General features: G+C 36.0%; 3 protein-coding genes across 3 annotated transcripts in view; all 3 read left to right on the forward strand.

Moving 5' to 3' along the window:
• Window positions 1-1,153: 1,153 nt before the first annotated feature.
• On the forward strand, window positions 1,154-3,696 carry LOC107668292 (IgGFc-binding protein-like). The gene is made up of 3 exons (XM_016460114.1): window positions 1,154-1,255; window positions 1,492-2,697; window positions 2,975-3,696. The coding sequence occupies exons 1-3, from the start codon at window positions 1,216-1,218 to the stop codon at window positions 3,409-3,411; spliced, it is 1,683 nt and encodes a 560-aa protein (XP_016315600.1). The 5' UTR covers window positions 1,154-1,215; the 3' UTR covers window positions 3,412-3,696.
• Window positions 3,697-6,814: 3,118 nt separating this feature from the next.
• Window positions 6,815-8,410, forward strand: LOC107668321 (ribonuclease P protein subunit p25-like protein). Its single transcript, XM_016460165.1, has 2 exons — window positions 6,815-7,101; window positions 7,473-8,410. Exon 2 carries the CDS (start codon window positions 7,489-7,491, stop codon window positions 8,137-8,139), a length of 651 nt encoding a protein of 216 aa, XP_016315651.1. The 5' UTR covers window positions 6,815-7,101; window positions 7,473-7,488; the 3' UTR covers window positions 8,140-8,410.
• The window catches only part of LOC107668319 (uncharacterized), an 8,012-nt gene continuing 1,155 nt past the window's right edge, over window positions 7,610-14,466 (forward strand). The window contains exons 1-3 of the mRNA XM_016460164.1: window positions 7,610-7,680; window positions 11,121-11,225; window positions 12,212-13,432. Of these exons, the coding sequence (XP_016315650.1) occupies window positions 11,186-11,225; window positions 12,212-13,432 (1,261 nt within the window). The 5' untranslated portion in view covers window positions 7,610-7,680; window positions 11,121-11,185. The remainder of the gene's footprint in view (window positions 7,681-11,120; window positions 11,226-12,211; window positions 13,433-14,466) is intronic.

Genomic DNA, 14,466 nt, shown 5'->3' on the forward strand with positions numbered 1-14,466 from the left:
GTCACAAGATCACAGTGCTCTTAAAAGTCACTATAGACACCTTCAAGCCTATTAGGCTTGATTCTGGTGCATTATGGTTGACCCTTACAGCTCACCATCGCCTCCATTCTGTGATGTCATTTAGGCAAATCAGGGGTTGTAGCCTTTTAATCACAGACACCTATAGACAAAACCAGGCAACAGTTAGCATTTTACTGAATTATAAATGTGGTTTTGCTTGTAATTTTGGATCACTTGTGCTGCTTTACAGATTCAGCTGTTTTCAATAAATGTTCAAATTCATAATCTGTTGTAAGTATTCACCTTTATTGCATCCTATCCATATGGGACTAGTTTGTGTTTTATTTAATGCGTGTGTTCATCATAGATGTGACCTGAGCATCACATGTGAGTGACCTTGTGCCGCAATGTACTCTGCTGTCTTGTTTTCATCACTTTTCATCAGTTACATTTGGCTGTGGTAATGCACTAAATACCTATGGCAAAATGGTTGCAATAACAATTGAAAACATGATTTTAAACACTTTGAGCAAATCTGTTTGATGTACAGTATGGTGTTTTATTAGTAGGAATTGAACAGCAGAATTTTGCATGGTGAATGTCATTATAGCAAATCATGTACTGAAGTCTTTTGTTTAGCCAGGATCCTATGCAAATCTGAGAGAAAATCAAGCATTTTGAAAGTCAAATGTTTCTAAACTAAAATAAAGCCAAAGAGGTGATTTTTAGAGAGAAGAAGAGTACTGACCAAGACATCAGGTAAGAGATTTTGTTGTAGTTAGAGGTGTTAAGGTCAGCATAGCAGATGACTTCTGTGGATAATTGCTGTTCTGAAATGTGTCCTTTAAACGGTGTACAATTTCTGCAAAGAATATATATACATAGTTGCCTAGTGCTGAGAAATTTTTAAAATGTGAAAAATCCTTTTTTTTCCCGTTTGTTTGTCTTGGCTGATTTTTTTTATTTTTTTATCTTTAGATATCTTTACAAGACATTTCTGACATTCTGAGGCTTCAGAAAATCTTTTTTTGTCATCAGTTTAAATTACTTTGTTCTAATTAGTTGCTTTATGATGGTTTTCTGTGTTGCATGTAATTAAAACATTCATCTATACACATTAACGTGTACCATAACATATTTAGCAATCATTTATTTCCATGTGGTTTTTGTCTGTTCTTTCACTACTAGTGCCCAGAGCAAGTTAAAGCCACAATCATGCTTGTCTTTCTGCTCCTTACATCAATGTTTCACCAAGGTAAGGGAAGAACTTTTACTATATCTATGACAGCAGTTTGGATAAAAACAAATAAATGTAAATGTAACTAATGATAACTAATGGTTTCCCCCAAATGGGCAGTTTTTGTGGGCAGTATTGATGTTCCACCTGAAAAATGTTTTAGAGCTGCAAGTGATCTGGGATGCAATATAGCCATTGTCAAACTGATGTGTGAGTGATCTCATGCTCATGTTCAGTGAACACTTTTATTTAAGGTCTTACAGTGGTGGGCTATGGAGACAACTTCATCACTGCCTTTCCAGAGAACATTGGTTTCTTCTATCCGTCTGGTACCATAAAACATCTAAGGGTCACGGCCCTTCATGACAACACTAACATCAAAGTCTTCTACAAAAACACACAGAAAGACCAAAAAATTCCAAAGTCAGGGCAGACCACGAGTGTTGTGTTTCCAACGTCTGCTGAAATAAATCAACTAGGCTCCTCGATTTTATCTGTCAGAATTACCAGTGACAAAAACATCACAGTGGTTTCTATAAATCAGCGGGCAGGCAGCACCCAGTCCTATGTCGTCCAGCCAACAGTAAATCTCGGCACAAACTATTTGATCCCTTTGCTGGATTACCCAGAGTATCTTGAATCTTTCAACCTACCTAGGCTTGTCAGTACAACCATGAGATACAGCTCATTCAAGTTACTCATTATCAATGCGGTGGACAGTCAAAACGATGTCACTATAGTCAAGCAAACATCAACATCAGGTACTCACGAACAAGAGACATTCAGTATGGATTCCTACCAGCTGGTCCAGCTTCAGACCAACGGTTCTGTTTTGAGGGTCAAATCGAGCAAAGAAATCGCTGTGATATTGACCCACCCATGTGTAGAGACTCAGAGCTGTAACTGTAACATGGTAATAAATCAGATTCTTCCCTCAAAGTTTCAGGGTCGGAGCTTTATCGTACCTTCCATCTTCAACAATTCCGAGACCAAGTTACTTATGCTGTCAGAAAACACGTCCTCGCTATTTCACAATGGTAACCAGCTACAGGCTACTCCCTCAACGCTTCTGCCATTTTCAGAGCTGCAGAAATCCCAGCTGGTAAATGCAACAGAGCGAGTGTCCCTCAGGCTTTTCAGTCCGGGCGTCATTGTGGAGTTGATCCCAGAAACCATGTTTTTTGCTTGCTTCCTGCTGCAATTTTCTTCAACAAATGGCAAGGTATTGGTGATCGCTGAAACAGACAGTAAAGATGATGTGCACACACATAGTGGTTTGCTCTCAGCATCTGACTGGACTGAAATCGCTGGCACAAACTACTCTTCGGCTGTTGTAACTATACAAGATCAAATTGCCACAATCTGGCATCCAACATCAAGGATTGGCGTTTATATGCTGGAACATATGTCTGCAAAAGTAATGTTTGGAGGCCCGGCTATACCAATCAATGAAAAACCAGGTAAAAGATCTCATTTGAAACGAATATCTATCTATCTATCTATCTATCTATCTATCTATCTATCTATCTGTCTATCTGTCTATCTGTCTGTCTGTCTGTCTGTGTCTGTCCGTCTGTCTGTCTGTCTGTCTGTCTGTGTCTGTCCGTCTGTCTGTCTGTCTGTCTGTCTGTCTGTCCGTCTGTGTGTCTGTCATTTCTAATAGACATTCTCAATTCAATTTTGAATGGCTGGTGGAAGGCAAAAGGTAAAAATCTGTTCATTTGTTCATGCATTCAGATCTTCATGGCTGTGTGTTAGTTCCTGGAGCATTTGCAATTGGAAAGGACCCTCTGACTTGGAAGAAGTCTCGTGAGTACTGCATGAATAATGGAAATCAGTTTGCCTGTCCTATAACTAAATCTGTCCTTAAGGACATGGCTGATAACCTGACCAAGGAGGATGGGGATGGCTGGATTGGTCTCCGCCGCAGTTTACTAACTACAGACTGGTACTGGCAGGAGGAGTATGAGCCCCCAATCTCTGTGAATTACATTCACTGGGATGACAGGCATCCACTGGACGTTTTGAAGGGCTTATGTACTTCAGTGTCCCTTGACCCTAAAAATGATTTCAAATGGCACAGTGCACGCTGCTGTGATGAAAAGAAGCCAGTCTGCTACAAAAGGCCAACATACCTCAATCCTTCACAACAATTGTTGGAAATGTACGTTTAGTGCGTGTTAGTAATGCTATTCTTTAGGTTCATTAAGTTAATATTTGCATAACCACCTGCATATCTGAGCTGTTAGATTTATTTTATATACATGATAAAATTATATAAGGTTAAGGTTATATTAAGCAGTTGTGTTGATACCATAAATGTATAGAGGCATTTTGAATTCAACTGTTTTTCAACTTAGCTTAGACATTGACTCAAATGGAAGCAGGAGGTAGATCTGGAAGTTATGAATGCCACATCAACATTAAAATGTATATCATTAACAAAATGAACAAAACATTATAATCAACGTACAACTTTAAAGGGTTGTATATAACAAATTGTGTATATAACAAAATAAAATTGTATAAAGCATGACATTTAGTGTCAATCATGAGATATAATGCATTGTTTTTTATGCATGCAGTCCTTATTTGTGCCTTAAGTATTTATTTTCATTGCTGTCATACAGTGTTACATAGTTCTGTATGCTTGAACCCAAACCATCTACATTTAGGCCTATAACTTTTGAAAACTATAAGATTTAAAGATATCTCAATTACTGTTTGATTAAATGAAGAAATGAGCTTTCATAAAACAGGAAATTTCACCAGTAACATGCAAATCTGCCACCTTTATGTTCCCTTGTATAACACATTATGTTTTGATAAAATATTCTTCACTAGAGGCAGTGTTGAGTGCTTTTTGTGCAAATTATGCATTCTCCTAAATGCAAATTCTCATTGACCAAGGCTGGATAGATGTGGGTATTTTTAAAAGCACTAATCTGTTGGAAAGCTACTTTACAAACATGCATGCAAAACAACTATATGACATACTGTACATTTAGGCTACTGATGGCTGAATAGTGAAGATCAAGATTTTGTCCTTTTGCAGTGTTTCAGTGGTATGGATGCTATGATCAGTGGTGTCGCTAGACCCTTTTTACTGGGACACGAGCCCCAGTAAAATATTAGGGTAAGATGGGCAAAGATGCCTCTTTTAAGAACAATGTGCATTTACTTTTAAACTGTAACAGATTGAGATATAAGTTTAAGATGATCATGCATTGCGTTATTAAAGGCAGGGCAGGTGATTTGGTTCAAAAACATTTTTTGTTATGCCGGTTGAAAGTCTCGTGACATCCTGATAGCAATCACTAAGTTAAGTGGTTTTTATTGTAGGCTATTTATATGTATTTATATAGTCTGTGGAAGGCGTAGGACCATAAAATGTTCGTCCAATCGTATAGGCTGTCCTACCTGCCTGTCAATGTTTGTATTTGTTTGCATACCTCCATTGCAGGGAGGGTGGAAATTATGGTTTCAAAGCTAGCTTGCTATTAGCCTCTCCGAAATCGCCTACCCTACCTTTAAGGGAAATAAACAGAAATATTTGCTCATTTGGTTGTTATAGCACAAAATGTAGTAAAATTATTCAAAAAGGCAAGAAGCCCCTCTGCCTTGTTTTAACAATTTTGTTAAATAATTGAATAACGGATGACAGACAAGACAGAATCCAAGTAAAAGACATTAATCTGAGAGGTAAATTTATTCAATGACTTGTACTTCTATGCAAGCATATGAAAATTTACATATTTAATTGACTATATTTTAATCAAAGATATGTCATAATAGCAACACTAAGATTCAGACTGATTTTTTTAATAAAAAAGATATAAAAACAATAAAAGGATACAAATGTTACCTCTTTTTTCTTACTTCAAAATGAATATCTAAAAACACTGATGTCTCCACAAAGATCACTATTTTTTTTTAAGAGAAATTTGATAAATTAACCTCAAAACTGTTTCGACTGACTAAATCTCAAAAACTGTTGTTGATATTCAGATAAAATGACAAAATTAAAAATAGACTAATGTCTATGGTCAAGAGGAAAAAATAAGTTTGAGGGGCTATCTTGCCCCTGGGCACAGGGCCACATTAAGACCTCACTGGGCCCCGAGTTATGACTTACAGCAGGGCCCCCCTTCACAATAATGATATACATATGGCTTTAAATAGGATTTTTATCTTATCAAAATTTTTAATACCAATTTCAATATCACACACACATACACAAAATAATAATACTAGGCTAAGTAAAAACAAGCTTACTGAAGACAAGTAAACAGTCACAAATTGAGCTAAGATACATAAGAAATCGACCTATTTAAAAAAAATCAAGAACTGACTAAGAAATATTATATTGTATAAAGTAAATGTACAAATAGACTGAATAGTCTTCACTCTATACATTTAAAATACATTCATTCTTATTTATTTTACAAAAGTGATTCAGTCAAGGACAGTGAGTGATTGTCTTTCTTTCTGATGATTGAAAGAAAGATTTGATTTACATTATTGACGCAAATGGCAACAGCAGCTATATTAGGCTGCTTTAGAGGAATAGTTCACCCAAAAATGATAATTCTGTTGGTGTTCTAAACCTGTATGAGTTTCCTTCTGCTGTTGAATGCAAAATAATATATGTGGAACAATACTGGTAACCAAACAGTTGCTCGGCCCCCATGACTTCCATAATATGAAAAAAAATAAAGATACACTATTGGAGTCAATGGGGATCAGAAACTTTCTGGTTACGAACATTCTTGAAATTCAAAATATCTTCTTTTATGTTAAGGAGAACAAAGAAATGCATACATGTTTAGAGCAACTTGAGGCTGAGTAAATGATGACAGTATTTTCATTTTTGGGTGAACTATCACTTTAAGATCTCATCTACTACTACACATGCTTTATCTTTAAAAACCCTCGTCTGATGGTGGAGTTTGGTTTACTGACCTAATAACTAAGCTGTTTCCCTCATAAAAAATTCAGCAGTCATGTCTATGTTTTCTATCAGTTGTTTAGAATCAGAGATAACGAGAAAGAATCACTATCGATCTATTCGGTCAAATGGGTTTGTAAAAAGTTTGAAATTGTTTGGGATTCACGTTGATTCATTCAGACAGTTCGCTCATGCATGGGATCGGCTGTGACACGTTCCTGATTCTGAACGCTTGGTGGCGCTCTGTCCTAATAAATAACTCTTGTTGACGTTCTGTGCTGTTACAACATCTCTTTTAAAAGGAGCAGCAGAAATGTAAAAATAAATGAATTTGATAAGTAATTTGACATCTTAAAGGGATTATCCTCCTCGTGCCATATGTGGTCATTGCTTGAGCTTGCCTATTATTGCACAACAAAATATTAAATAAATGCATATGATTAATGCATAAGTGAAAAATAAAGTAAAAATAAAGAATATTAATAGGCAGAATCGATAACTTGAAAAATTAAGTTACAGTATATGCCAACAAGACGTGCTATTTGCACTTAGTGTAAATAGACACTCCGAAATTTTTTCTTTGACTCGCTCGGGCCCCCATCATGCCCATTGGATAATCCGGCCCTGAAACTACACTTCCCATGAACATGTGCGGCACTTTACGGCATATTGTCACATTATCGACAGCGTACGTCACACGCTGTTACATGTGGATTGTGTGAATTGTAGCGTAACATTTTAATTTCGTAAACTGTGTCGTTTTGCTTGTAGTTAACTCAGTATTTTAAAAAGACTGTCGAATCTCAGAGGCCGCAGTTTATTCTTATGGAACGACAAAAGCCCGCATTTTTCAGAAAAACAGCTGCAGATATCTGAACTGGTTAGCCAGATCGCTACTTTAGCAAAGGACGGGAAAGTAAGTTTGCAATACATTTAATGTGCCACTCTGAATAATAATGCTGTTTTCGAATGATTAAATGTATATTTTAAATAGAGAACACATTTTTGTAATAGTCACTTACCCCGAGCTGTCATTGATGAAAATCACCCTTGTTCAAGAGTATACTGTCACAAAAATTGTAATTTATGAATTTAAAAAAATATATATGAACCTGGGTCTTTGGTCTTTGAAACCAACTTACAAAATAGTTGGTAAAGAAAACACACTTTACCAATTGGTCTTATACTGGTACAGTTAAAGATTTTTTTTTGAGGGGATGTTTTTGCAAAACAAACTACTCATACACAGTCATTAGATTTGCCTTGTGTCTTTCTTAATTTCCACAGGTAAAGGCTACATGATATGGAGAACTACAGAAAAGCACGTACAGTCGAGCAGCCCTCCCTGTGTCCATTCCCCGAGCTGCCCAGCGACACTCCAGAAGTTCGAGTGAAGGATGGCAGCAAAATCCGAAACCTCATGAGGTTTGCTTTAAGCCGTATGGAGGAGAAAACAGCCTCCGCAGATCATCCAGGCCCTCATGAAGGCCCAGAGGTGAGTGTTGGGTCGGGGGAGAATCTGTGCCGTCAAATCGTGTTCACTGGTGTGGGTCAGAGCGTGGCTAAAGCCATCACATGCGTGGAGATCATGAAACGGCGTGTACACGGCCTACACCAGCACACCAAACTGGTCTATCGCACAGTTCAGGAGGTCTGGGAGCCCCTAGAGCCTGATGCCGGGTTGGACCGTCTCACAGTCAACAGAAATGTACCCAGTATATGGGTTCTGCTCTCCAGAGACCCACTTGATAAGAACCAGCGGGGTTACCAAGCTCCAGGTTCTTTTGATGCTTTGTGGGCTCAGGCTCGCAAAGAGGAAGCAGCAACTCCGAAACATGGACAGAGAAGGAAGAGGGGTGGAACAGGGACTGGAAGGACAGAAGGGGCTGGGAGAGGAAAGTGTCCACGCAAGCCACGAAAACCTTTCGGTCATGCTGGGGGTGGGCAGGATTAAATCAGTGTTGCATCTTACTACCATAGCTTGGTTCATAATGAGTATATTTTCCCTTTTGAAGTACCATATCTTGAGAATGTCTGTCATAAAAATGGGCGTTTTAAAGGGTATGTAATGACAAGTCCCTTTATAGTTCACCTAAAAATAAGATTCTGTCTTTATTTATTCACCCTTAACTATTTCTGTAAATAAATGAGACTGACTTCAGAAAAGCCTCACTCTAAATCTCTCCATTGAAATATTGTGCCAAAGAGACAATAATTTTTATACATCAGCATGTTTTTTTTCCATTAAAATATCTTACTGGAAAAACAGTTAGTCTGTAGGTTTTTTTTGTAGAGATGTCTTGATTATATATGCTGATGTTTTTCAGTATATATGGTATAAATTGTTTTAAAAAATTGTGTTAGAAAAATACATATTTGTCCAGATTGGTGATCATATGTAATCACTGTTGAAATATATATATATTATTTTATTTTATTTTTTTTAAAGGTGAAACAGGTGGATTTTTATTGCTGCTTCAGGAAGAAATTCAAACCATGAAGCAAACAAACACCATACACTTGATATTTGTTTTATGTTTTTGCAGATTTGATAAACGTAGTAAGTGCCAGGCTAAGGTTTTCATGTCAGAAGAATGAAGATAGGTAATGTTTAGCCACTAACCCTTTCCATTGTTTTATGCAAAGGAAAGGAAATTGTGTATTTTGAATACCAAATATGTCTGTGCAGAAAATACACAAATGTGGCCTTGAAGGGCTGTGACCAAACGCCAGTGTTTTTAAATGGCACAGCTCAGAAAGTCTGAAAGCATGCAGATTGGGTGTTGTTTTTTGATATAATTCAGTTGAAAAACGTATGTTGTTTGCTCAGATTTTAGGCATATCAGCAGCAGTGGAGAACTTAAGTCAAAACTTGAAACAAATTTCATGCTTTCCCACCACTGACTGCTTGTCAGAGTAAAGTACAAAGACAGTGAACGCTTGAGAGAAATATGGAGCTTTATGTTGTATATTCATGAAGAAATTTCTACTTTGTAAAATTCAGAAAAAAAATTCTAACAATATAATTGAGGGTTGTGATGTGTAGATATACAAACAATTATCAGTTCGGTTGCTGATGAAATTGTAACACTGTTTTCCTTTGAGGACTGTTTTGGAACTGAAGTATTTTGAGTGAATAAAGTGTCTTACGAAGGTTTTGGTGAATTTCTAGATCTGTAATATGAAACTTGTTGATCTTAAGACACAAACCTTTCTAGAATCGTATGCAAAACCACATGGGGAGAAGAGAGAGGAGTTTTTGAATGTCAAATGTTCTTTTACTGAATGAGCAGTGAACGCACGGCTTATTCTGTTCAGATAGAGAAAGAGTGCTGGCCACGATAAGGTAGGATGTTTTATCGTTTGAGGCAGTGAAGCAAACAATCTCATTTATTAATTTATGTTTGAATTAGGTAAACTAAATATTTCTGAATGTTCTCCTTAAAAGTGATCTTTGGGATGCAGGCATAGCACTTTATCAATATTTAGAGTAGTATTTTTCTTTAGAATAGAATTTTTCTAATCTAAGATTAAGCAGAACAATTGGTTGTCTTTATAGACCATTGTAAAGTCTGTAGAAATTTAATAAGAATTTAAGCAAATGACAAATCAGTGGAAAATAACTCTTTTGTGGTTGCTGTTGATTAACTTCAACTGATGCATTTATCTGAAAGAATCAAAAAGATTTAATACAGCCTCCTAGATATTAACTAATATTTGTTTCTAGTTTTTAGTGCACTTTGTATGAAATTCTAAAACCTTTTAGTATTTAATATATGTGACCCTGGACCACAAAACCAGTCTTAAGTGTAAATTTGTCATTTTTTATTTGTAAATTTTTGTCATTAAATAAGCTTTCCATTGATGTATGGTTTGTTAGGATTGGACAATATTTGGCCGAGATACAACTATTTGAAAATCTGGAATCTGAGGGTGCAAAAAAATCAAAATATTGAGAAAATCGCCTAAATGAAGTTCTTAGCAATGCATATTACTAATCAAAAATTAAGTTTTGATATATTTATGGTAGGAAATGTACAAAATATCTTCATGGAATATGATCTTTACTTAATATTTTAATGATTTTTGGCATAAAAGAAAAATTGATAATTTTGACACATACAATGTATTTTTGGCTATTGCTACAAATATACCCCAGCGACTTAAGACTGGTTTTGTGCTCCAGGGTCACATATGACTACTCGATGTAGGGCTGCTCAACACAATTTTATAGGCTGAAGAGTAAACTATTAATGTTATTCATCAGGATTATGTTTTCTATATTCTTGATAGCTATAGTTAAAAAAAAAAATAATTATTACTTTTTAAAATTAGTTTCTTGCTTGTGAAATGTTAATTTAATTTTCAGTGCTTTCTGAATCTGAACACATCTAAGGACATTAGTGTCAGTAGATGTACTTCTGAATGAATTGTATGTATTTGAAAGAAAATAATACCTTTGTTCAGCAAGGCATTAAGCCGATCAAAAGTTACAGATATTTCTGAAGTTACAAAAAAATTCAGTTTCAAATATACGCTGTTCTTTTAAACTTTATATTCATCAAAACGTTTCTGAAGAATGAAGTAATGGCTGCTGAAAATCCAGCTTTGCTTAGGAATAAATTACATTTTAAAATATATTAAGACAGAAAACAGTGATCTTTAAATTATATTAATATTTCACAGTATTACTTTGTACCATATTTTTTACTCCTCCCCCCACACAAAAAAAAAAGAGCAACTTCAAATGAAAGACAAAACATATTGAAAGCAGGTATTTTACATGGTCTTGTTTCTAGTTTGACTAACTGTAAGAAGAGCTTCCTCAGTGGAAAATATGGTTTACTGTTGTCTGCATGTGAATTTTGTATAATAAACACTGGATCGACTAAGCGTTTTTAAAAATAATTTGTCATTTACTATTGTTTTTGGCAGCTTAGTGCACAGCAACTGAAACCAACTTCACACAAGGTGGAGCTGCACATGCAAAATACGCAGTCATGTTGGCTGTTCTTTTGACCATTTTGATGTTTAGTCAAGGTAAATAATGCATATAGACAAATCTTTTGTTTTGAATTATTTAAAGGAACACTCCACTATTTTTGAAAATAGGCTCATTTCCCAACTCCCCTAGAGTTAAACAGTTGAGTTTTACCGTTTTCGAATCCATTCAGCCGATCTCCGGGTCTGACGGTAGCACTTTTAGCTGTAGCTTAGTACCATGGGTGCAGCAGACGCAATGATATTACTCGGCACCTGAAAATAGGTTTATTGGAAGTTACCTAGCTGGGACTATTTTCAGGCGCTGCGTAATATCATTGCGCCTGCTGCACCCATGGTACGGCAGCAAAGTTCCTTGATTATTACGCCGGAATGAGAGTATAGTTCCTAGCCATATCGGCCTAGAAAATCGCAACTTTTCATTTTCCGTCGGTCTTCGTTCACGATGTAACTACAGAATAGTCAAGTTTTAAATAGGAAAAATATTGAAACTCTTCGGTCATTTTTGAGCGAGATGCTAACGGTCTAATCGGATTCAATGATCTATGCTAAGCTAAGCTAAAAGTGCTACCGCCAGACCTGGAGATCGGCTGAATGGATTTGAAAACGGTAAAACTCAACTGTTTAACTGTTGGAAAATCAGCCTATTTTCAAAAATAGTGGAGTGTTCCTTTAATATAATTACTAGGGATGCACCAATACCAATTCAAGACACCAAACATTTTGAACTTTTAAAAAAAAATTTTTTTATTAAATTGATTGTGCTCAAGTCCTATCCTTGAATTGCTGTTATACATATTGCAATTGGCCATCTTTTTTATCGTTCATGTTTAAAAAATGTGATGTTCTCAAATTGGTTGAAATTTTAAAGTGCAATTATGCCAATATATTCAGAATACTGATGATTATATTGATACCAGATACAAGTAATTACCCTGTTGGTGCATCTGTAGTGATTATCACTGGCTGAAAATTAGTTTGAAATTTGAAACGAACATGATTATTAGACTGTTGAACATTCACAGGGCTTTCAATGGACAATCGTGGGACAAGTTTCATCACTGCATTCCCCGAGAATATTGCTTTTTATTATCGGAAGACCTTTAACCTATTCAAAATCACTACCCTTCACCCAGACACTACGATCAATGTCACCTATATGGCCAACGGCAACGCCACCACAAATGCAAGCCTTGCAAATGGAACCGTTTGGACTTTGAATTTGACGAAGGAGGTTGAAGAATCCCAGTTTGTGTCTTCCAATAAGACGTTTCGAATCACCAGTGATAAAAACATCACAGTGGTTTCTGTGAGTGGATGGAAGGGGGGATTCCAGTCTCACGTTGTCCAGCCTGAACAAAATCTGGGAAAGGTGTATCATGTTCCCTCTTTGAATTACACCAAGATAGCCGTGTCCTTTAACCTTATGATGACATCAAATGTCAGACTCCTCCCTTTTAGGCTGATGATTATCAATGCAGTGGGCATGGACAACAACATCATCATCAAACAGGTAGATGAAAGAGGTCAGAGCCAAGAAGATACAATAATGCTCGATCCTTACCATCTTTACCAGATTCAGATTAATGGGACGGTGAGAGAAATCAATGCAGAGGACAAAGTGGCTGTGATTCTGACCCATCCGTGTTTTGACAGCAAAAACTGCTCATGCAACATGATTCTGAACCAGCTCCAACCATTTGTGTTAAATGACGAGACAGACATATTCCCCATGCCCCCCTTCTTCAGGGCCAAACAGCTACTTGTGACAACAAATCAACCCTTCAGGGTCTGTCAGGGTTATTTTACTACTTGTACTAATGTCTGGGTGCAAAATTCTTCAGACATCCTGCCATTATTACCAAATTTTATGGATAGGGCCTCACTTATTTCTACTTCCATGCATGTTTCCCTTCGATTAGTTAGTCCTGGGCTCATTCTAGACCTCATTCCGATAAGCATGTTCTCTGGGTGCTATCTGGTAGATTTTAATTCCTCAAGCAGTAGGGCCTTGGTGATTGCTAATACACCCAGCGTTGATGGTGTGCGAATGAACGATCAGCCTTTGCCTTCATACATCAACTGGACCGTTATGGATGACACAGAGTACTCTTGGGCTCTAGTGGTCGCAGAAAGGTTAAGCACAATCTGGCATCCTTCTGCAAGGATTGGTGTATATATGTTCGAACGCTTGGAGTCTAACAATACCTATGGGAGCGCAGCAACAGTTATAAATATGGATCCAGGTTAGTGTTCGTGTTGAAACAATTGTGATGTTTAACCGTAATTATATTCTACACATATTTGCTACTGTATTTATGTATTTATATGTACGGGATACCCTAATGCATGGCTATCTGCCCCCTTCAAATCAGAAACTTGATGTCAGCGCTGCCCCAGGACATTTATTCATAAAACAGCCTAGATACTAGATCGCTGCATTCTATTCCTCAGCAACGAGGTGGTAAAATCGCTGTTTTTGAAGTAGCCTAACTAAACACAGCTTTATTGTTTGCAGAGAGAGACCCGCAGACGCAGGTAGCCTAACTCACACAACTGTTATTTCTCTCTCTCTAGATTGATCAATAATTAATTCAAATAAATGTGGTCTTACCACACTATTTCATCTCTGTGTCTGATTTGAAGGGGGCAGATAGCCGTGCATTATCCCTTACATATAATTATATTTATATATGATTTATATTATATATAAATGTATATTACATATATTTCTTAAATATATACATGTATGTGCATGTATTTATATATACACATATAAATATACACTGTACACACACATATTATGTAAACACAAACTTATATTTTGGTGTGATTAATTGTGATTAATCGATTTTATAAGCCATATATATAATTAATCACACCAAAATAAATAAAATACTATTTCAGTTCTTCTGCTTTAAAATTTTATGTTTATTTCAGTTTATTGCAGTTTCTTTGTAATTAATTGTGCAGTTTACTAGCAATTTGAAAATGGTTTCCACATTTTTTTCAGTGTAGAAGATGATTATATTCTTCAAATATTTACTAAATATTTACTATATCGTAATAATAATATACATATGATATATATATATTTCTTTGTTTATAATATACTCTTTATTTATAATATATATAAAGATTATAGTAACTATATAACTTTATATATAAAATATGACTATATACATTTATATATATATACCTTTTTAAAACATTTTTTTTTAAGAGATTGTTTTGCTGTTGCTTTGCTTCTAGCTTTTTTATGTGTTTTAGTCACGAGTTC

This window comes from Sinocyclocheilus anshuiensis, unplaced genomic scaffold (genome assembly GCF_001515605.1).
Source record: "Sinocyclocheilus anshuiensis isolate Anshui unplaced genomic scaffold, SAMN03320099.WGS_v1.1 scaffold1623, whole genome shotgun sequence".
Taxonomy (NCBI): domain Eukaryota; kingdom Metazoa; phylum Chordata; class Actinopteri; order Cypriniformes; family Cyprinidae; genus Sinocyclocheilus; species Sinocyclocheilus anshuiensis.